The 24279-nt window shown below is 42.8% G+C and overlaps 1 protein-coding gene across 1 annotated transcript in view; it reads left to right on the forward strand.

Moving 5' to 3' along the window:
- The first annotated feature begins 1270 nt into the window (after window positions 1–1270).
- The window catches only part of LOC121616199 (glypican-6-like), an 81965-nt gene continuing 58956 nt past the window's right edge, over window positions 1271–24279 (forward strand). The window contains exons 1-2 of the mRNA XM_041950896.1: window positions 1271–1718; window positions 22859–23017. Coding sequence (XP_041806830.1) covers window positions 1568–1718; window positions 22859–23017 — 310 coding nt within the window. The 5' untranslated portion in view covers window positions 1271–1567. The remainder of the gene's footprint in view (window positions 1719–22858; window positions 23018–24279) is intronic.

Genomic DNA, 24279 nt, shown 5'->3' on the forward strand with positions numbered 1-24279 from the left:
ACCGCTGCCACTGTGTGTGAGACCACATTTGCACCTTAGATGATGTGAACAATAGCAGTCAGCTGGTTTATTTTGAATATTTGCAGCGATACACCACAACCACACTCATCTGAGACACAGACACACAGGAGGGTAAACACTGGTGTCTTACAAGGTTTCTGAATTTGTGATGGCTGTGCTTTTACCAGAGTTTACAATGCCAGCTATGTTTTTAGTTCAGCTATTTATATGTGTTTTTTGTCAGGAGGAGACATGAAACTGCACCTGTGGTCAAAGGACATTGCACCTTGAACCAACGCCGACATACAAAAGGAATGACTTTCCAAAAAGCAGTGAAATCTGACCTCAGAAAAGCCAGTGAAGGTTCTTTCACCACACAAAAGGAGAACGTGCCTCAGTATTTCTCCTCCAACCCTGTAGATTTGGATATTTGATCCACAATATCCCAGCGCGGTGTCGCCCTTTGCAACAAGCCTTTCAAAATGTGGTATCTCATACCAATAGGAATCCTTTGCACGGTGATGGCAGCCATGTTAATCCACTGTTGATCTACCCACGGATCAAGTTGTTCCAAAATCAATAAAGCCATGAAAGCTTGCCTGCTGGTCTTCATCACATCCTTTACATCCTCTAGTTAATACAGTGTGATTCCATGCTACTGGTGTTTCGCTTTGGTGTCAGCTGAAAAAAGAAAGAAAATGGCAGCATTTACATTTTCTGTTTTCAGTAAAATCCCCATCACTGAAACATAAGCACAGCAGGAGCCGAGTAAAGGCTGGTTAAGTGTTTCAAATCACATTTAGACACAGACAGCCACCTTTTACATTTCACAAATATTTTAACAGATTAGGAAAAAACTGTCAAATGTTGTTTTAAAAACAATTAGACCTAAAATAGAGGATTTACAGTAGGAATGAGGAGTTTCCAGTTGACTACTATTACAAAATATTCCTAAATGGGTTTTGAATATTTACTGTAACAGCTGGAAATGTCACAAAAATGACTTCTTTCAAAACCTGTGTGATTCTTTTTAATTGCACCCCATAGTTCACTCATGCAAAAACAAGCAGCAACAAAAAAAAAAAAAAAAAAAAAAAAAAAAACTACTACTACATCTGTGCTGGGAGGTGCCGACCTGCAGCCCCCACCGGAGTGGAAGAGGCTGGATTCCACTCCATATTTTGTGTCCCGCTTTGTGCCCTGCCGGTATATCTAATGTGAGCACAGTGCGCTCCCCTCCGCGCACCATTTCCACTCCAGCACAGCGACCGGGAGGCTTCGTCTGGGAGCGAAGTTGAGTGAAGGCGCCGGGAACCGCACTGCCCGGATTCATGTGGCACCTCCAGGCTCGCAGCCCTCTTCTCTGCGGCGCCGGGGGGACTTTAAACCGCTCTCGGCTGCGATAGAAAACCTCGCTCTGGGGGAGGGAATGTGTTTGTAGACGCTAAGAGTTGAGTTGCGACCATCAGACGGCCGGTCATTAAGTACCTGCGGATCTGCTGCAGGGGAGTTTTACCAGCAAGCGGGATACTGCAGAGAACAAGAAGGAGCTCCGCAGAAGTGAACAATGCTCAGACTAGAGACTCTCATCTGCACTTTTTCCGTGCTGTCTGTGGCGGCGAGGGCGGATTTCAAGGCGCGGAATTGCAGCGAGGTGCGGGAAGCTTGTGTCGGCAGAGGCTTCAGCTTCGCACATGTTCCTCTTCAGGAGATCCCAGGTAAGGCTGTCGCGCAGAGCTGTGCGCGTCGGAATGAAGATTTGTGAAATGAACACGTCTGTATGTGATGCGGAGCTACGCATGGAAAAGTAAAAAAAAAAAAAAAAAAAAATGCATCCCATTGCAGTTCATTTGTGATGCAAAAGTCGTTGCTGTCGGTCCTTAAAGCGGGTCGGAATGCTGCAAGGGGGGGCAGCCTGAGACTAGTACAGCACCTCAACCACCTGTCACTCACTAAGTTGCAGCTGCGAGTCTGACAGACCAAAGTTTTGAACCGCACACAAGACGCGTACTCGATTACCAGAGGAGTCCTAATCGAGGCGAGCGGACGAGCAGCCTCCTGCGTCCTCACAGCCCGCCTCGGTGAAGTGACAGGCCCGCTGTTATCAGAAAGAGTAAAGCCCCTCATTTAAAACGCCTGAACACACAACCCCAGGGGCTATCAGTTTATGGGAGCCGGTTTAGCTGTTAATATATTCATGCTGCGATAGCGGTGTCCTATCAGGCGGCATCAGTGCTGAATGTGAAAAGAGTCCCACAGGCAGCTGCTGGCGAGATGCGTCCCCGCGCGTCCGGCGGAGGTGCCCGGCTGTGCTGACCAAGCGGAGATAATGAACGGTCCACTCTGGAGATGAACTCCCGTCCTGAGAAAATGAAGTGATAAGGTGGAAGTGGAAGCGCTGGCTCCTGCAGTGCTTCAGCAGCAGTCCATAACCATCATTTCAGCCATTATCCTCTGGGCCAATTATCTTAAACACCTTATTGGGTGAAAACCACATTCAGGACTGTTTGCATTTGGGTCCTGTGTCACCCAGGCTTATGATGAGAGAGGTTTAATTTGGATTTTCTTCTGGCTCTCATGGGACTAAAGTAACAGTTTTTTTAATGCAATTTGCAGTGCTGGAAGTGGACATCAATGCATAAAAATTAGTCCTGCAAAGAGTCAAAACAGTGTTTTACTGCAACACTATTTTATGTGTCAGCACGTAAATTGCTACAGAATTTGTAGTAGATGATTTTACAAGAGCTTTCTCATGATCAGTGAACAGATGATCATCTAGCTGTACCTACATGTGGCCTGTTATGTCAATACTGCAGCTGAAGAAAAGTAATGAGGAATAATCAGTGTTTTTTTCCCCTGAGTTGTCTCTCCAGGCCATTGTTATGCTTCAGGACTGATGATTCTCTCTGTAAAGCGGGGAACCTGGCACCAGTAAAAGGCTGCATATTTGATAACAGGCACACCTGTTCAGAGATGGGTTGAATAACCAACTGATTAAATCCTTTGGATCCGTGTCGCTGACATCACAACTAATCTCGCAAATGAGTGAAAAATTCAATCTCTCTCATCTCCGAATGATGTCACCCCGAATAAACGTCTTTTGATCTGCTCTTTGAGTGAGTCATAACCTTACATGTCTGCCGGAGAGACAACGCATTATCAGCAGCTCAGCACATTCGCGCCGTGATGGGCACGTCCTTCAGGCTGCAACGTATTGCCTCTCAGTCATGCGAGGAACATTCGAGCTAAGCCGGGAGTGAAGTATGAGGGTAAATATCTTTATATAAAATGTTAAAAAGCCTCTCCTGAAAAGTCCCAGAAGCAGAAAACAACATTTAAACTGCTTAAACTCTGGAGATTGATATCATTTTGTGTCGGTGAATTATCGTTGAGTATGTAGTTTCTCTCATTAAAGGGCTGTTCAGAGTAGATTCACTGTTTGCTTAGAGGGTCTGTGAAGGTAAAAAAAAAAGATCATGATGCATTATGTTATATGTGTCAGAGATTTTGGCCGTTTTACTGGCAGATTACTCCACAACATCAACACATTTGTGCTCACTTTCTGTCCATTACATCCGTGCAGCAGGTTTCACACCTTAGAGGTTTAAGGAGGTGGCACTGACGCGGTTTAGAGCGTCCATGTGGCGGACGGGGAGCATCTTCAGTGATGACATTCCATTGGAGTTAATATTCCAGTACTTGTTGATTAGTTGGTCCTTGTGGGACTCGTTGTGACTCGATCTTATTGCTGCCTGTCAGCCTCCCAGCTGCCATCATACTCCATTAACTCTGATGATTTGGCGGAAGACATCAACCTCCGCGGTCCACCTCTACAAATTGTGCTTCCACGTTCTGTACGATCATGTTGAATCACCGCTTTTTGCTGTTGGGATTCTTGAAATCGCTGTCATTATCCAATATTTGCGGGGCCTTCAAAATCAAATCGTAGTGACAGGCGGGCGTGCTCGCTCGCGCTGCTTTTGATGTGAGATGCCATCAGAGACCTTGCTAGACGGAAAATTAGACAGAAAACACACATTTCTCTCGTCAAGTTACGTGTATGCCACGTTTTGTGACTTGAGCCATCTGTTTGAAGATAATCCCATTAGATTACTGTGAAATTCTTAATCACATTCATGGTAGTTGCCTTTCAAGTTAGGATCGTGCTGGATGCTTTTTGACCAACATGAGGCACTCAGTGCAAACATAACAGGGAACTCAGCAGGGTATTTCTGCAGGAGTGTTGCGTTCAGCACAACTTGGAGTGCTCAACCACCGCTACGGTATGTTTTTCACGAAAAGCTTCGGATCCCAGGTTTTTGCTTTTGTGTTTGGTCAAACAGGAGGAACCAGGTCAGGTGGAATGACAGTGGCAGAGTCGGTGTGTTATTGACAGAAATGTTGTTGTGAACCAAAGCCGAAGGGGTCGGTTGGTGCAGCAATTCCGCTAGACTTAGGCCATGCTTCTGTCTGCTGACCACGCCGGGCTGGAGGCTGTCAACAGCTCCGTTGTGAAACCACGGGAGCATGAACTTGAGGAGCCCTTTAAGTGTTCGCACATTTAAAAATGCCCAGAGCATCTCCCTCCACGCACCAGCCTGTATTTAAATCAGTTGAATTCAACAAATCCCGAACATTTCAGCCTTTTTAAATGCACTCCTTGGCTGCCCTGGTGAAAGATCAGAACCGCGCTCAGTCCTGCCCCTGCTGTCTCCGTTTCCACTCAACATCTGAGACAAGATGGCGAGATATGGAAAGTGAGTCATGCAGCAGACTGCTGGATTCAGTGGAACTTCTTAGCATGTCATATTCTGAACTATCATTTGACGTCCAGCTCTGTTTACTCCCGGCCAGGAGATGGAGATGGGACGGAAATAACGGTGCTGATATTTTATGTGATACTTGGCTGCCTGCACAACGAGGCAAACGATCTCTGCTGAAGCGTGAAATGTGCACAGGTTCTCTACAGTCATGTAATGGGATGGAGAGGATTAAAAAGGGCTAAATGGGAGTGCCTTCAGAGGGAATGGCCAGGTGACTTTGTTAGCCCCCGCAGCACGCGCCGGTATTGCTATGATGTATTGTCACATCATTGTGACCTTCCTGTCACACACGCATGTGGAGGTATGACTGGGAGTGAAGTCCTGAGAGCTTCTTGGTGGGATTGTGGCGTGTTTATGCTTTTACTTTTTTTGCTTTGCAAACATCAAAATGTTTGGGATAAACTTGCAGATAATTAGACTTTTGGGATCGGAGTTATTGAGTTTGTGCACGGCGGCGGCAGTATGTGAGGCAGCGTTCGGCCATGTAATGTAATGTGAATGCGTCCTACTGAGAGGCAGAGGGGGGCACTGTCGGGGGAGAAGAATCCAAACAATCATCACTTTCCCCACAGCGGAGGGGATTTCTCCAACTCTGCCTCCGTCTCTGTGTCATCAATCATGCTCATGAATGCCAAAATGGTCTCATGATGGGCTCTCTCTACGGGTGTTCCCTCTGAGAGCTGCAGGAAACATTGTGTCCTGCAAGTGTTTCAGCGCTGCAGCACTGGGAGCACAACAACACAACACTCAAAGCATATCAAAAAGCTTAAGGTGGGGGGGGGCTGTTTGATTTTTATTTTACATTTGTTTTTAAATAGAGAGACAATTTGATTTACAATTAAATAAAGTTATATATGATGTTGTATGAAGTGCCAGCCCAGTATCAAGGTAGCAAGACCACTACTTAAAGAGCAGCAAAATATCTGACCTGGCTTGGTTGGATGGAAGGGTCAAACTCAGGACTTTCACTCAGGAGACTGGGGTTTAATTCCTGTGTGAAACCAAGAGTCAGTGTTATTATAGCATATATAGCATAAGCAAAGCTAACCAAACTGCTACCACATTGTTTCTCAGCAAGCTTTTATTTTGAAAGTCTCACCAGACGTTGCATATTTATTATATAACTTGACCTTGACTTAGATTTTGTGACTGTTTCACAGTTTGCTGTGAGACTGAGTTGTGAGTGCAGAGGTGTATTCGGTACACCTGTACAATTTGATGCTATTCAGCATAATAGAGCTGCATGAAAGACCCTGAAAACTTATTTCTTCACTCAGTTTTTGACAAAGTGCCTTTGAGTCCGACATGAACACAAACTTCTCTGCTGAAGTTTGAACAGTTTCCTTTCATTCATCACATTTTCTTGTATGTGACAGTTTTACATGGGGTGAATTTTTATATAACTCACTTGTCTGGGTTATATTAAGGCTTAAAGCTGTGCATAATTATGGGCACGGCTGCTATGAGAGACAGCTAGCGGCTAGCAACCAGGCTCCAGATGAACAAATAGGAGCTTTTGAGTGTTAAACTTTAAATGTTTTTCCCTTAGCTGTCATTTTAATGTTGATTATGTAGTCATGAATGAAACAAGCTCATGTGCAGTTTTAGTTAATGTGGACTGTTCTGGACTTCATTGTATTGTCATTTCTTTACACACGATGGGAACAGGAGCACTTATATAATTTCTGTAATTTCCTCCCATTTTTTTTCCATCTCTTTGAATGTGCCGTATCTGTTTTTGTTAAGTTTTTCTTTAACTCATCAGCCGATATTCAAAGCATGACTGTCACTCTCTGTTGTCTTCCGGCCACCTGAATTGCTCAAATGGACCGCTGGCTCACCTTCATGAAGCCATTATCTTGTTTTGTGTGACCGACACTCCACAGTTATTTCATTCTGTCAGTCTGGAGTCTCTAGTCTGTGCAGCAAGGCTCTGTTCCAGCTCACAAAAGTAAGATAGCTTTAGATATGAATTTTGTTTGCATCTTCAGGGTTAATGTTTTTTTTTTTTTTTAGACACCATAAATAGTTTGGGGGTAATATTTCTAAGCCCTAATCCCGCCTGTGACGCCAGCCTTCTGTCTATTTTGTTTGTGGCCTTCAGCGGGGTTTACGTCCAACTTTCTGATGCTCACAAACCTGATTGCTGAGATGTTAATACAGCCTCCATAGTTTAAAACCAGAGGGGGTTATAGCTGGCAGTTATTAACGATGCTGTTTGTTTTGGCTAATTTCCAGTCCATATTGTGTGAATAAGAAAATCATAATTAAGATATTTAAAGTTGCATTTAATTCATTTCAACATAGCGACAAAAGCTTTCCAAGAAAGAGACACAGGGTTATTGAAGCTTGACCAAATACTGTAAGCCAGACAAGCTTTGTTTACACCGCTGATAAGCAGCTGTTATCGTATAGGTTACTGGGGGAGCGACGCCGCGAACACGGCCGTGAAAGAATGAATGTTTGTCAAACTCATTCGAGATAAATCGACCGTGAGAAACGAGGAAAATGGATTGAAGTGATTCTCCCGAGACAACGTGGCAATAGCTATTTAATGGTTTAAGAATCATTTGAAATGTGAAAGAATGAGCGCTCCCGCTGTCAACAAGAGATTGAATAGATGTTATTTTGATCTATTAGTTCCTGTCAACAGCTGTCCAATTAAATTCTAACCTGGAGCCACTGACAACGAGCTTTTTCATTCCTCGTTTAAGAAGCTGGCGTAAACACATCTCCACCAGTCACTGATCCTACTTTCCTTTCTTCCTTTTTTAAAAAAAACAAAAAACTTTTGACCACTATAGACTACACATACTGCGTGCTACATGCTTGATTTGTTGCAAAAATAGAAGTGTTCAGCTCCTTTTGGTAGGTTACATCTTATGATGCTGAATCGACGGACATCATTCTGTAAAGACACTACCGAGCCCAAAATGGACTTATTCATCTCCTCAGACTGCAGGTAGCTGAGAGGTGTTACTTTGGTTAAATTGGGAGACTGACTGTCATATTTTTTTTTCTCACCCAAAACATGAAATGCCACCAGAGTAATGCTGCTGTGTATGTGTAAGATGATCAGATGACTGGTGATGTTGCTCAGACGTTTTTGGCACATATCTCTTACTCCTGCTTTGTCTGATTCCGTTTGCTCGGTTTTCTGAATTGTTTACACGTTTTCCAGCAGTTGACAAAATTCCGCTGTCTCTCTTCTCGAGCCGTCCGCGGATCATCGCTGGCTTTCAGGAAGCAATCCTCGGGATCAATGTGCGTTTCTTCATTGACATGGGGATCAGATTTTGGCTTTTGGCTGTGACGTATAGCTGGCGTTTTTCCCCGACACCTCATCTGCCTGTCAAAACCTAGCCACCGTGAAACAAAGCCCCCCCCACACCCAAATGCCTCACTGCTGTCGTTGGATCTATCTTTAGCTGCACGTCTGCCACTCCTGTCTTGTTGACAACGTCTGACTAGACATGATGTGCAACTGGAGAGGATGTTTGCCTTACACTGCTCCAGAGGGTGGTTCAGTGCGGTGTGTTTCGGTGAGCCGCCGCCGGGAGCTGCGTGTCGTGCAGTTTAGTTGTTTCCTCTCCCTCCCAGTTAAGCAGGCTGCTGACTAGAGGACACTGTAACAAGGTATCAGGGCTGATAACGGCCAGTGTCGGTAAACTGAGCTGTAAATGCCGAGTGAAAGGTAATGATCAGTGCAGGTCTCAAGGCCCTGCGGGTCTCCAAACAGCCACCAGCTGCTACCTGTAGTGCAGTCCTCTGCCATGCTCCACTTAGCAAGTTGACACAGAAGAGAGTGGCTCGCCCGCTCTCGTCTCATCCTCAGGGGCTTCTAGGCGCGTTGCCCATGTGGATCGAATATCCACACCAGTCTCCTCATGCCTCCACTTTATTACATGCGCCACAATAAATATCAAAGCCGCGGCATAGTGCTACACATGCTGATTATGCGGTGCTTGTCATCCCTAAATGTGCTGCACATGGCGTAAGGGAAATCCATACATTAATCTAAGCTGTAATGATATTGGTGCACCTTGCAGAAAGCTATGGCACATGAATATTCCACAGCTATTAACCTCAGGGTCACATGTATTGTACTTTTTGGTTGCATATTTATCTTCTTGGCAAAGATTTATACAAGGATACGTCTGGTCTTTGTGTTTTTGTGTTTTTGTTTTGTTTTTTTAAGTGTAGGGGATAGCTTCAGTGTACACTAACAAATATTTTTATTATCAGTTCATCTGCTGAATGTGTTCTCCATTAATCCTTTGGTCTGCAAAGGACACTAAGAAAAAAATGCACATCATAATTTCAGTCCACAACTTAGAAATAGGCAGTTTATCATCATGCATTTCAAAGAAAATGAGAAATCCTCACTATAAACAAGCTGGAGGCAGAAAATGTTTGGCATTTTTGACTGAAATCAGCTGAAACAATGAATCAGTTATCAAAATAATTCTGTAGAGAAGGTAAATTACCAATGCAACACACATTTTTAACTTGAATGGTCATCTCCTTTGTACTAGAATACCCAGAATTCTCGTCTTTGAACTGGAATGTATCAGGCATCAGCCTCAGACACAGATTCATGTTCAAATGCCGCCGTGAAGCCCAGTTTTGGGAACGATCAACTTTAAAACAAAATATGTTGTTTAGAAAACATATTCCTCCGCCGCGGTTTCTTCAAAGCCTCTTAAAATGTTTCTTCTGCTGTGACAGAGGGCAGTTATGCATTTATATTTCTCTCCTGAAAGACATTTTTTTTTTATCGTGCATTTAAAAATATTTCAATATGAAACGACATACCGTCGAGTCCTCTTTATCACGCACACATCCTTGCACATGGCATGTTGCAGTGGAATATCTTGACATATTCCAAGAAAAAAAAAAATTACTGACACATTTGCTAGGAGTCTGAAACTGTTCCAACATCTTTATTCCTGTCCTTTTTCCCTTCACGCTGACTCTCCCGAGGATGAAGAATACCATCATACCATTGTACTGTGCTGCTTTTATTGTAGACTGTTTTATGTCAGTGAGAATTCATTTCCTCTTGAACCTGTCCTCATTCACCCAAGGACACACACTCCTCTGTATCAGCATCCCCCAGTTATTTAAAACGCGAGCATGCCTTTCATTATGACTTCTGACATGACCCAAAATGTGATAGGAATAATGTCGTTCAGTTTTGATTGATGCGAGTTCTGACTCGAACGAGAAACTTGGCTATTCTGTACACAAAGCCCTCTAGAGACATTATTAAAAGTGCGAAGGAATGACTGTGTGGAATACGCAGATTTATAGATCCGTGCCGATGTTCATATGCATTGGATTTTATTCTCGTGTGCCGCAGTTCCTAAGGATGTGATGTAGTTTTCTTGTCGAAGTCTGATTATCCATCAGTCAGAGGGCATGTTCAGGAGTGCTATATAGAGTGGTGAAACAAAAAGGGTGAATTCAAACTATGTACATTAAGCACCTTTGGATGTCTGAAAGCTATGACATTGAGTGAATGTGATGAGTGCTGGATAGAATAGTGATTTACAGCAACCTCTGGCTAACCTCTTGATTTAGTTTTAACAAGGAGGTGAAATGAGTTGGCAAACTCAGCCTGTTTAGGGTCAGATATAATGAGATCCTTACAGTGCATCAGTTCTAGATACGATGCTCATAAAGCCAGAACATGACTTGCACGGTAATTTATTCGTACGGTATATCCACCCACTTACTTCCTTGCAGTCAGACTAATTCATTAATTCATTTGGTCGTGCATTTCCTCATTGTTAGCCTGTCAATGCTGCGTCTTGAGTGAGCCGGCATCAAGAGTTTGTTTCCTCTCTGGAGTAATGTGTGCGCTGCTTTGTGTTTGTGTCCAGGCTGTGGATTCAATCATGTGGTTTAAACAACCTTAGTTCCACACAAGCCAGCCTAAATCTCTTGAAACTCAGAGACGGGAAGATATTTATCAGGAAAACGATCCGCTGGGAATTGCTTGAGCGTCGGGAGGAGCTCTGAAGAAGTTGTATTGAAGATGTCGATATGATAGCAGAAATGAGCAGCGCTGTTTTTTTGATGTGACACGAGTGCAGTATTTTGTGTGAAGCCCTGCCCGGTTGAAGGGTGATCCCGTTGCCCATCTGGCAAATTGGTTTAGCTTTAGATAGACTTGAAAAACATTTTTCTTGGTTTAGACTAATCGAAACAATTGAGCAGTTTCAGAGCACAAATCACTTGATTCCACTTGTTTTCGCGTAGGCTTGCTTTTTTTTTGAGAGTTTTCTTCCAACCAGTGACCGCATCACATCAAGCATCACCAAGACGATTGATGATGAAGACAAGGCATGAAATTATATATATTCCCATGAATTATATAAATGACATGCCTACAGCATGTGTTCAGAGCTTGGCTAACGTCAGAGGATGACAGATAAAATGCATGATGGCAACAACAGGGTTTGGTAGGAAAATGGGCAGACACTTGGACGTTTTTTTACTTCACATTCTCAAAAATGATTTCTAATTAATGGATGGCTAAAATAAGACTAAGTTGAGGGTCTTTGTTGACTAAAATTTGACCAAAAACATGAAGGAATTGAATCTAAGAATTAAGTACAGGACTATGTCTCAAAAAAAGGTGCAAAAATTCGGCGACTTTGCAGTTGCCTTTTGATGATAAAGTGATGTGACATGGAATAAGAAGAAACTGTACTGACAGTAGTAATGTTGATCTCATTAGGACTCAGTGTGGCTTCAAGCGTGAATCCATAAAAAGTTTGTCGGGGGAACCATGGGACACAGCAGATGGCAGAGCACATATGCTGCGGGTCTCTTTGGCCAGGTACACTGATGAATACTTCTGAGAGGTGGCCTACCTTTGCTGGTATGCGCAACAACTCGGACACTTAATCCTCCAAGCTGACTCATGAATTGAGTTTGGAAAAGATGTAAAAGCCAAAATGTCTTCATATACACTGAAAAAAGTTTTCTACAGTCATGTTGTAATTTTACTGAAAGTGCCGTGACTATTGGGTGATTGCATGATCTCTATAGTTGCCGTCCCTCCAAAATTTGTCCAATTTCAGTTGTTTTACCTGTGCACTTCTGCAAGAATGATCAGAGGAACCAAATAGCATTGCCATTCAGTGCTGTTGTTAGCTTTTCTCTGCATCATATCAGAAAAGTAGAAATACTTGCATGCCAAGTTGAGTCTTGTATCTTCAAAGCTAACTCTTCGAGATGCAAGGCTGTGCGATTTGTAGGAAGATAACTTAATGTGACACACTTTAGGAACAATTACTGTATGTGTTAATATATGCAGTTTTGCAATGATAATTTGCTGCACCACTTGTTATTGTGACGGGGACGGCGGGAGCAAAGAAAGTGGAGAGGGGAGTTTGGATATTAACATGGGAAAGGGTATTGTATTTGCAGCCAATTAAAAAACAATGCTGAAATCTATCAAATAGATGATATGCATTGTAAAATGTGAGCACATTTCAGCAGGAAGAAGGAGGAATTGAAATATCTTTGCAGTGCTCCTTCAGCAGTGATAATAAGCTAGCTACTTTGATTGACACTCCATTTGATTACATACAGGGAAGTGACATGAAGTAATTGCTTCTCATGATGACAGCTTGTGTGAGTGTTAATAAATCATCAAGTGCATGCAAAACCCCCTATCAACTTTACATGGTGCATGTTAACACTAATGATGTAACATTAGTATGTTTTGAATCGGCTGCCTGTTCCGTTAACAATATGAGTAAGATCTGTCGATTTCTAAGCATGTTAAACATGATATGGTGCTAGGTTTTGCATCCTCCTGTTAGCTCTGGATTAATAAAGGACAGGGAGTGGCTTGGTACAGTAAAGCTAAGCAGGGAGAATATCCTTGTTTCACCCTCACAGTCCTCTTGATTCTGAATAACTCGCTAAAGGCCAGCTTTGATGCAAGGCTATTAGTGGGAAATAGTCCCCCCCAGCTGCTCAAGTCAGGATCACAGACACCTTCAGGTGGAAGTCATGCTTGGTGCCATCCCAGAAAAAAACAAACAAAACCTCATCTGCATAAGACTTGGCTCAGTGCAGATCCAGTGAGTAAAGAAACAAGCCATCCCAAAGCTGTGCTAAGACATTTATCATTGATAAAGCCTTGCATCTGGCAAACCTCATCACAGAAGAGACGTTTTTGATTCTACACAGTTTTTCAGAGTCCTGCGCTGTCAGAAAAAGTAACTAGCCCTGCATTTCATGTGTCTCTACATGTCTGTGTGACTGAGAGACAGACGGAGACAGAGAAGCACTTCTTTTGCAGCAATGCCAACAAGCTGTTTAATGTTTCATCCCCAGTTGCAACATATACTTAAAAAAATACAGCAATTTATCAATGGAATGTGACAATGGAACTGTATTCAGCCAGTCTGGCAGCGAACTTGAGTGCACCACCAATTTTTCCAAGGCTATGAACCAGCCATGTATATACGTATGTGCATAGTTGACTAGTTGTGAACATACTAGGCATACAAATCAATGGCAGAGAAGTGGATTATGCTGCTGGCCTATTTTGAGAAGTTTCTCCTCCATCTTTTAGGAACATTAGTGGTGATGCTAATATGAATCCAGTGAGGAGCCAATGATACCCCTAGTTTAGTCACTCCAGACATTTTGCACCAAAATAGTGTTTCAAACAGCAGTTTCGTTGTTTTCGCCTTCGTAAGTGACACATATTTCTTATGACAGAAATATACTCATCAGTGTTAGAAAAGAAAGTGCAGGGATTTATTTTAAGTGCTGTGGATGTGGGGACGATAACTGCCCACAGCATCTTCCAACTGCCCCGCAAGACCAGCCAGGCCGCACGTCACCGCGAGTGGTGCGATCGCCCCAGGAACAGAGGGAAGAGAGCTAAGCCAGTTTGGTCCTAAGGCTAATCCTCTATCCAGCCTACTCCTGGCTAATGTCTGGTCGCAGGAAAATAAGATGGATGAAATAAGAATTTGGTCAAACTCAACAGCGTGAACTCAGGCTGCCCACATCTTAACAGAGACCTGCCTCCATCACAGAATACTGGATCAAGCTATTGCACTTGATGGGCGGACCATGTTCCACACCGACAGAACCCAAGACTCAATCAATAAAGTCTGGTGCTCAAACACCGTCAAAGTGACTGGACAGTGGTTCCCATGTCGAGGTTTTAATGTTAAGATGTTGACCTATCTGCTATGAGAGTGTTTGCTGCTGTTTACATTCCTCCAGATGCAAATTCAAAAAATGCACGACAGGAGCTGTATGAAGTCATTAGCAGTCACATGACAAAACAGCCAGATGGTATTTTTAGTGTAGCTGATGATTTTAATCAAGCAGACCTCAGAACTGATTAATTCAAATTTCACCAGCATGTCCACATCCCCACCAGGGGAAGCACTCTGCAGCAACAAAGCTGTCCCCAGAGCCCGCTTTGGTCTATCAGTCCGTATTTCCCGACTGATTCTGTCTTCTTACACCCATAAAAAGGGTCAAACCATCAGATGTCACCACTCAGGAGGACCACATCAGTCTTGAAGAATATGCATCATCAACATGTGGCATTGTAAATCAGCAGATGTGTTGATGACGTGCTGATCACGAAACAATGAAATCATTACCCGACCAGAAAGCCTGTATGAATAGAGAGCTAAAAGCCACCGTCAGTATCCACAGCAGAGGTGGGAAGAATCCTGCTGAGCGTGAATATGAGTACAGCTGCTGGGCCTGATAACATCCCTACCTGGGCACTAAAAACATGTGCCAACAAGCTAGTTGATGTCATTACTGAACATTTTAATAGATCGCTGTCACAGGAGAGTTTTCCCACCTGCTTCAGTACTGCCAACAACATCCCTGTACTTAAAACGTCTGCAGTGACCAGTCCAAGCTGCCGACTGCCCTGTGGAGCTCACCCCCAAATCTGATGAGGTGCCTTGAAAAGCTGGTTCTCTGGCACATCAAAGACAACATCTCAGCCAGCCTGGACCTTCACCAGTTTGCATTCAGAACAAACAGATGCACGAAGGATGCTGTTTCCACAGCCCTCCCCTCAGTCTCTGTCCTTGAAAACAACAACACCTACGGCACATCAGAATGCTGTTTGTTGATTTCAGCTCAGCGTTTAACACAATCAAGCCCGCGAATCCATGAAGCTGATTTCACTGCAAACTTATCACTTTAGGCTCGAGTACAACACTCTGAACCTGGCCATTCCTCACAAACAGACCTCAGACAGTTTGGATTGCACCTCCTCTACTCTGTTGCTCTGCACCGGAGCCCCCCAGAGCTGTGTGCTCAGCCCCCTCCTGTTCATGCTACATGCACACACACACGACTGCAATCCTGCACTTGGAGAGAACTCTATTGCGAAATGTGTTTGTTCATCATTGGCTGGATTTCAAACAACAATGAGACATTACTGCTCAAAGTTGGCAAAACCAAGAAGCTGATTCTTGATTTTAGAGAAAAAATGAGGCAAAGACACACACCCCTGTTTACATCAGTAGAGCTGAGCTGAAGCAGGTCCACCCTGGCAAGGAAAGCTCAGAAACAACCATATCTCTTTAAGGAAACTTGAGAAGGCAAAATTGCCGAGCCAGGTTCTTATTAATTTTTACAGAGGAGCAACAGAAAACATCCTGACAGGAAACCTCACAGATTGGCATGGGGTGTGCACGGCCCAGGACAGGAGGACTCTGCAGCAGGCGATTAACTCTGCACAGAGCATCGCTGGTACCCCTCTACCAGCATCAGTGACATTGGTGAGGTGAAGTGCCTGCGTTGAGTTCAAAGGCTACTCAAAAACAATACCACCCCACAGCCTGTTCACCCTGCTGCCGTCTGATCAGGGCTCCAGAGACATCATATTCATTGTACAACCCTGGGTTGTAGAATGATAAATCATAGAATAATGAATTAATGAGCCTTGTACCTTGGAAGAGCTGCAAGCGAAGAGGCAGCCGAAAGAGTATCAACAGTAGGAGTTTTTTATGCGTGCTTTGAAATAAAGAACAGTATGGAAGGGTTAAGGAAATGAATAGAAAAAAGTGTGAGCGCTGAAATGAGCTGAAGTGTACTGAAAGCAGTCAAAGGTTCAATTGAGGTGTAAGTCCTGACAACAGCTGACAAGTGAGTGAAAGTGTAGTGAGTGTAAAGAGATGGCTGCTGAATGCAAGTTGTTAATCCATCTGAGGTGTTTGGTGAAATCTAAGCTACAGTAGACTAAAAGAGTTTGTGTCTGTTGGATTTTATTAGTTAAGAGGAGGTGGAGTGTTAGTAGAAATCTGATGGGTTACGCGAATAAAGAAGCAGTTTGTGTGATGTGTTGTGTGACCACATGGAAAATGATGTGTTCAGGGTTAGGCTTTAGAATATTTAAACTCCAACTAAAGATCTTGCTGTTGTAGGGTGGCCTTGTGACACATCCAACATTATCTTAGTCTAAATTGATTGTTTAATAATTTATATTCTTTTATGGCTACTGAACAGTGACTTTAAATTTGTCTCATATGATGTATGTGTAATATTGCAGTAACTGTCAGTCTGTTTGTCCTGCCCACAGTTCCTTCAGATGAGGGGTTTAGGTTCAGATCTGTCTGCCAGTCACAGGTGCTGCTGCAGCAGCCAAAGCTGAACAAGAGCTGGCAAAGTATTCGCTAAACACCAGGATCACCACAACCAACCTGTGTTACAGGCCTTCACTGTTTACCACAGAGACACTTCCACACTGTAATCTGCCAAACGGCAACAAGATCAGCATCACCTCAGCTCCAACAAACCTGATTTTACATTTTAAAACCAGCAAAAAAGTCAAAAAAACATCCTCACTGTCAACAGTTTGGCTGCAGTCGGCCTGTGAGTAAAATCAAGTCACATTGCGTGTGCTAAGATTAGCAGAACAGTTTACAGCCACAGTTTTTTTATTATTAAAAGGAAGAAAAAAATTATTATGATATAAAAATAATATCAGAAATGGTCCCTTTGGTTTGTAGTGGGGGCTTGTCGATGTTCGTGTTTGATTGGCAGCAGCTGTCGCTCTGGTCTGGATACCGGCCATACTTGCATTATTGCTTTTAAGTCACAGGCAAACAGTGTGTTGTTAGCAGTGGTATGTAAGAGTTAGAACCGCACCTACCATACCCAACATCTGTATGAAATGAAGTGATAAGTCCTGCTAACAGTTAGCTGTTAAGCTAGCTAACCTACAAGATGACATTAGCAGTGCACTTCTCCCTGGTGAGTGTTAAGTATTAAGTAAGTATAAGTCAAATAAGTATGAAAAGAAATCAAAAACATCACAAACAGTTATATTGTAAAAGGGGTAATAGCCTTTGTGGTCCTGTGAGCGGTTGCTGGGTGGTTGTCAAGGTTATCCATGTGGTTGCTAAGTGTTATGGCGATTCCTGGTTGCTGGGGTGTTCCCGGTGGTTACACATGTGTTCATGCTTCGCTGAAATGATGCATGGACACAGCAAGTCGCAGCAGGTAGAGGACAGGTTGATATATGATTTAGAAAAGCAGTTAATTGGATAATTTCAGGCTCCATGAATTGATCTTTGGGTTTGAGTCAAAACAATCTATAGTGCCGTTCATCATTAAGAAGGAACATATGACCAGTGTATTACACGTGTTTGTGGGCTTGTAGTTTTGGACAACAATGGAGGTCAGTTTGTCATTGGTTGCTGCCTTTTCACTTCATTCACAATAAATAATCTAAAATCTCATCCAAATAATGTCAGTTAAGGTAATGAGCTGTAAAATCGTTGACAGTTTCTCGTTGCTGTAGCTGTCTGGGCCACAGTCCATCCTGTCTCTTGGTAACGTGTGGTCTGTGTTCCGGTAGATAGATTATCTGCGAAGCCTCAGTGCTGTTTTAACCTTGGCGAGTCAGGTCATGGCACTTTGCTGAGTGGTAGAGTCCCTTGAAAGAACCTTCCCATATGTTGATGTACGACAGGTTTATTTTTAAGTGATGTTTTGCTCTGTTGAGACCGCTGGAGCACACAGTAGGTTTGTTGTTTCAAGATGGATTTTCCTTTTCCCTCTTGACATACCTGATGAAAAGGCTGCACTCAAAATGTGTGGCACGAGGGACTTGCCGGTAGCCAAATCCTTTTTTTTTTAATGACTTTATTTTTTTGTGTTGATTTAAAATACTATTTTTACTTTCTTTTCAGTCAGTGCAGTTGGGATCAGTGTGGGAAGTGTGTAGAGAGAATGGGGCTGTGATGCTGGAATCGTCATCGTTCGTTGGCCTTATTACACAAAACATCTGCAATGGGAGGTCCAGTGAACGCTCCATTGACATATTTGCACTGCAGTTTCTCTCTCCTCTAAGATCAAAGCCTTTTTTTGTGGAGGTGCATACCTGAAACCTTTCCCTGGATTTATAAGGTGTAGGATGTTGATTTAATTGATTGATCCTGCAGTTCCCTATTGACACGCATGTTCATTGTTATCCTTATTGACTGTGTATAGGAAAATTAATGGCACAGATTTATAAACAAACCCCCATGGTAAATTAGATTAAATACTTTTAATAACACATTTGAATTCCATAACAAACACACAGAGATATATAGATATAGATATATAGAGAAAACATGCTGTAAGACATGTGTTATCAGAATGGTTTACCGCCCTCTGTTTCAGCTGGTCTGTCTGTTGAAAAGAGGATTTATGTTCAGTTTAAGGGCAGAAAAGAGAAACTAACCGCACTGCTTTTATTCTGCACAAGCCTGTGCTGATCCAGCTAGCAACAAAAGCATTCATTCTGTGTGTCTCACTGCCCCCAGTGTGCCACACACACACACACACACGCCACACATGCATACAAAAATTGCCATACTTACTACTAAACATCGTCTAAATGAAATCATCAGCACTGCACAGTTTTTCTGCTGTATTTTGTCAGCCAGTATTAAGTAAATAACATAAATCATGTTGCCCTGTCTTCTACTCAGAGAACGTTAAACCAAAATACACTTACAAAACTTAGTGCATACAGTTAAAATCTATATTTTTTTAATATTGTTGTAGTTGACCTCTACAGGATACTGTATATGAAAATATTTAGCTAACCTAAGACTTTCTGAGATCCCTCCATGGCGTTCTACATACACTGGCTTAATATTGTAATTGTGAAACTGCCGTCTTGTTTTGTCATTTTTTTTCCCTTGGTGAAGAGAAATGATAAGTGCAACATTATCCTGAGCGTTTAAGTTCATCCTTAATTTTGGTTTCTCTATGCGTGTCAACATAATCTCTACTCAGCAGCCGCTTTTCAGAGCTTTTAACCCTCTCTCAGTCTTCATCAGCGAGCGGAGCCGGCTCAGGTGTCATCACTGCACCGCTATCACGTGACAGACGTTACACGCCGAGGTGATATAATCGCACCGGAGCTGCTGGTTGACAGGACTTTCAGATGATATTACTTTGTCGCACACTGTGGTCACCATTCTGCATGCGTTTCTTGATCCGCACCGGTATTATTGTGAACAATATGATGTGGCACGCCTGTATTTCATGCTGTAATCATTTCAATCTTTCCTCTGTAGCAGTTCCTTTAACTGTGGACTGAACAAGTAGCAGCAGTTATTGAGACGACACACACACATGGTGTCAGCATTCATGCTCTATTATGTTATCAGAATAAAGGAGGAATCACTGAGGAGCTGAATAAAGTCATTATGAATCAAGCTATTTTCTGACCTGCTGGTGTCACCTATTGGAACTTTTTCATCTCTTCCCCTTTGGTGTTTTTTAGTTGCTGGCTGATGTAAACATGGCCGTGCTGGGTGCGGGTAATTTATCACATGTGACATAAAATCCGGGTTAAAACGTCAGCTTGTTAGCATTTGCAGACGCCAACGTACAACAGGACCATGTCCACATATAATATCACTTACTCAGTATGGTGCTCGCTAAGTGAAAGCCATTTTCTTGTTCTGCTGCATGCAGGGGGAATTTTACAGATGCCATCTGCTTACAGCTGCTGGCCTGATTGAAAGCTCATACTCATTGTGGACAATGTGCATTAGATGCTTTGTGCGGGGAAGAGAAGGCAGATCATATAATGTGTGTGGACATAAAAAAATGAAATAGCCCTCCATGTAAGCACGACTATCATACTCGAGATATGGTCATTATAAGGGAATCTTATTGAAATGTGCCACAACTAGCTACAACACACATGCACATTGCACATCACATGACATCCTCTCTGGAAAAGGCTGCTGTTAGTCTTGCATTTGTCATGGGACCCGTGGAAATCATGTCAGGTCAGTCCATAGCTTGACTGAATTCCAACAGCCGTCTTCACTGACGTTCTTTATCAGTTTCTGGTCCGGATAGATTTATCACATGATTTCATTTCCTGTCGCGCTCGCAGCCGCCCACAGTCGCGCTGGGTTTGAATTATGTTGCCGACAAAAGCAATAAACAAATTCTGGGCGCCATTGGTCAGCAAGCCGACATTTGAGAGCGCACAGGCACAGATTCCAGAGTCACGGCCGATTCCAGTATGGTATCGTTTCTTATGCTGATGTAATTCGTTTATCGGATGGCTGTGCTTCCATCGCCTGTTCCTGTGCACTTGATTTGTTCAAGTTTTTCAGAGCGTTAAAGGAGTTGCCATAACAATTTGCACTCATACAGCTTTCTGTATGTGAAGACTACTTAACCTACAGTTCAACTGAATCGCTTTGCAATACATTTAGATTCAGTACATTTCTGTATATTCTTTGCTCTTTTAGTAAGAAGTGCTGCTTGGTTTGCTACAGCCTCATGTACCCTTACACATAATACCAACAGCAATAACAGCAACAATAATGTAGGTCTTTGTTTCTGAAGCAAGTGACTAAACAAGATCATTTCCCAACTAATGATTTATCCTCTCAAAGGTTGACTTGCGGACTGGTTTGCGCTCAAATTTGTATTTCGCTCTCCCGGATCTTCAGTTGTCAATATACTTCCATATGTTTTGGACTGGGATGTAGAAATTAATGCAGTTAAAGACAGTCTGCTTCATCCATGGCTCTTTTATAAACGCTGCTCGGGAGAACAGAGTGATGTAGATCATTAACTTTTGATTCACTTCAGTAATTCCCCAGTGTCATCAATTATGCAATGTGCAAGAGAATATTTTAAAGGAAAGTATTATCTGTTCTCCCCACTGATTTCACTTTGATAACCCTTTGTCGACTGTATTTTTTTTATTGTCAAACCGAATGAGAAAAAAAGAGCGACTGTTCTTCTACACAAAACCATGCTAAAGATCTTAGAAGGCACCAGCCTTTGTTTTACTCCGTCCATTTCTATAAAGAGAAAATTACAGTGAACACGCATATTTCTTTTCCTGTCGGAGAAGCGGTCCCTGACGAGGCATTCATGTCGGTGACACTTTAAATGTCAGTTGGTTTGTGAGATGCCGAGAGGCTAAGGTTTATGAATAGGAGTAACTATAATTCATTTGCATGTGGTTTGTGCCCATCTACTCTCAGCCCCTCATTTGTTTAGTGTAGTTTTGTGTTTAAATGTGCTGAAATGTTTAAAAGGGTACATGAAAGAGTGAAGCTCCCCAACTCAAGGACACTGAAATCAGCTACCCAGAAACCTTTGACATCACAAAATGGTTGTTAAAAAAGTCCCATTTTCATGCTGCTATGTTTCAATACGGGCTCTTTTGTGGCGCAGTGTCTCCAAAGAAAGGCCACAAATTCTTGAAATGTTGCAGGTTATTTAAGAAGTCTAAATATGTCCAAAGCAACAAAACCAAAAACATAAGAAGTGTGAATAGTTTAAACAGTTTTTGCACCTATTATCGATGGAAAGCAGCTAAAGGCTGCTTGGAAAGGTGCCAGATGACGCTCGATTGTGCCACGCACTTATCTGCCTAATCATGATGTCATTATGTATGTATTATTAAAACTGTCAAGCTAAACTAAGCTGACACCAACTAGCGCTATCGTTTCATTAATATGCATCTCCTCTAATTTCCAAAACGTGTTTTGTAGGCTGTTTTCAGCGTGGAACTGAAGTGTCATGAACAGAGAGGCGCTAACAAAACTTAGTCAATGAAGTCATTTACAACAGCAAAGGAGTGCTCCAGACAAACAGCGGGGATCAGTGGTTCGTCACTGGGTACACACATTCACTGCTCATGCGTGCCTCTGTGTGGCTGCTGGTCGCGTGCTGTTGGACTGGTGAGCATGCTGACATGGTGCCTGGGGCATGCAGCTTCAGCCTCAGTCTCTTTGCACGATATCATGTACGTAGCCAGCAAAAAATATTCAAACCCCTCTTTACAGGGTTCTCCTTAGTCAGCTGCAAATATCAAAAGGTAATTCTGGTATTTTTAAACCTGGGCTGTATTTTTTACACATTTCAGTGCAACAGGCACAAGAAGTTTTGGAATTGGTCCAGTAGGTCGCTTCAGCCGGCAGCCACGAAACTGGCTGCAACATAAAGTGCTTGTTTTTGCCACTGACAGGCTCAGATCGTTATTCTGAGCATCCAACAACTTTATGGAAATGATCGCTACAGAGATAGACCTTTTGTTACCAGCATCTATATCGCTCACCAGACTCCATTGACAAAGGCAGCCATTTTGCCTTGCAGATCATCGTGAAACACATTTGATTTAAACTTGACAGAAAAAAATAAAACTCACCAAAAACCGTCACGGTTAGTGCTTCCACTTCTCCGACAATCACCAACTCTGGTTTGGTTGAAATAAACCCTTCATTCAGTGAGCTAGATGTGAAAATATTCCTGCTCGTCGTGGTGTCCCCCCCCCCCCCCCACCTCTCACTCCTCCCCTGATATTTTCATGTCTAACTCGTGAAAGTGTATCTGAACTTCCTGTGATTTCACCTCCTTATATATAGAAATCACAAATGTAATAAGGAGTTGTTTCTTGAAGGTTTGCAAGAGTGAATGTTCTAATTTATGTGCTCCAGTTGTCACATTTATTGAGAGCTGTTTTCTGTCCTGTTTTGCAGGTGAACATCTCCGTGTATGTCCTCAGGGAAACACATGTTGCACCCAGGAAATGGAGGACAAGTTTGGCCAACAGAGTAAACAGGACTTTGAGAATCTTGTCGATGAAACGAGCCATGAGTTGAGAAGCACCTTTGTTTCCAGACATAAAAGGTTTGATGGTAAGTCTTTTTTTCTCCTTGTTTTCGCTGAATGCTTTACGCTGATTAATTTTCCTATTCTGTCTCTTTTTTTTCCCCTAACAGTCTTAATGGTCAGTCGCAGTAGAACAAAATGCTGCAAAGAGGAAAATCAAAGGATTGAGACTGTATGAGTTAATTTGAAAAGGTTCACTGTTTGTAGTTCTGTAGCTGCCCTCCCTCAAGAGCAGACGAGATGTGAAAATCTCATTAATATGCCTCGGAGTGGAAAACCCTCTTGTTGGATTAGACAAACATGGCTTCTTGCACAGCAGATTGACAGCTTGAACAGCACCACAGAGCCAAATTCTGCATTATTAAGGTTGTTTGGTGGTCTTGTGCTGTGTGTGTGATCTAGTCTTAGCCCCATGGTGACTGTCTTGACCACCGCACATCCACTGCCTCTCCACTACGGGAGGGGGTGCACTCATTACTGAAGCGAGCCTCACTCTGCCTCTCCACTTCTCCCTGTTGGTCCCCCTCTCTCTGGAGTCAGCTCCTTCTTGTTACAGTTTAATGAGAAATAATAATCCCTCCAGCTCCCAACATTATACTGTGTGGGAAGCAGCAGCTTATCACTGTGGACAACGGTGAGGGGTGGCGGAGGTGAAAATTGTCAAGCGCAGCCACCTGTCAGCATTGTCAAACAATTTATTAGGAATGCAGCATAAAACCTTTCAATTAGTTTGTCACTCAGGAGCTTTTTAAAGAGATCCGAATTCTCTTTCTCTGCAGGTGAATGACAGGACAAAACTTCACTCTCAAGTAAAATGCCCTAATGGTCCCTCTTTTCAAAGCAAAGAGTATTGGATTAAAATACTTTCTTAATGTACGTTAAGAGTGGTGAAAATCAACGAACGACCCCCATCATTAGCACTTAACCCTTGACGTACTGTGTATATATAACAAACCGCTATATTTAAAACCACAGATCAGATTTTGCTTCCTGTGCTGCTTGATCAATGTGTAGTTTAATCATTTCTAGCTATTACCATGAAGAAAAGCTGCTCGTAGCCGTCAAATTGTGGCGACCTTGACTGAAACAACAGATAATTCATCAGTGCCAGTATAAGCAAACTTTATCATAGCATTCTCCAAAATAATGGATACAAAGTGGAGAAAAAAAAGCAAGAAAATATGAAGTTAAATGAAGAAAGTGAAAGAGTTAAGATGCTTTTTAAAATAAGATAAGAGTCGGAGGCCGTGCGGGAGCAGCAACAAAGGAAGCATAATGAACTGAATGA

Source organism: Chelmon rostratus, chromosome 13 (assembly GCF_017976325.1).
Source record: "Chelmon rostratus isolate fCheRos1 chromosome 13, fCheRos1.pri, whole genome shotgun sequence".
NCBI classification, from domain to species: domain Eukaryota; kingdom Metazoa; phylum Chordata; class Actinopteri; order Chaetodontiformes; family Chaetodontidae; genus Chelmon; species Chelmon rostratus.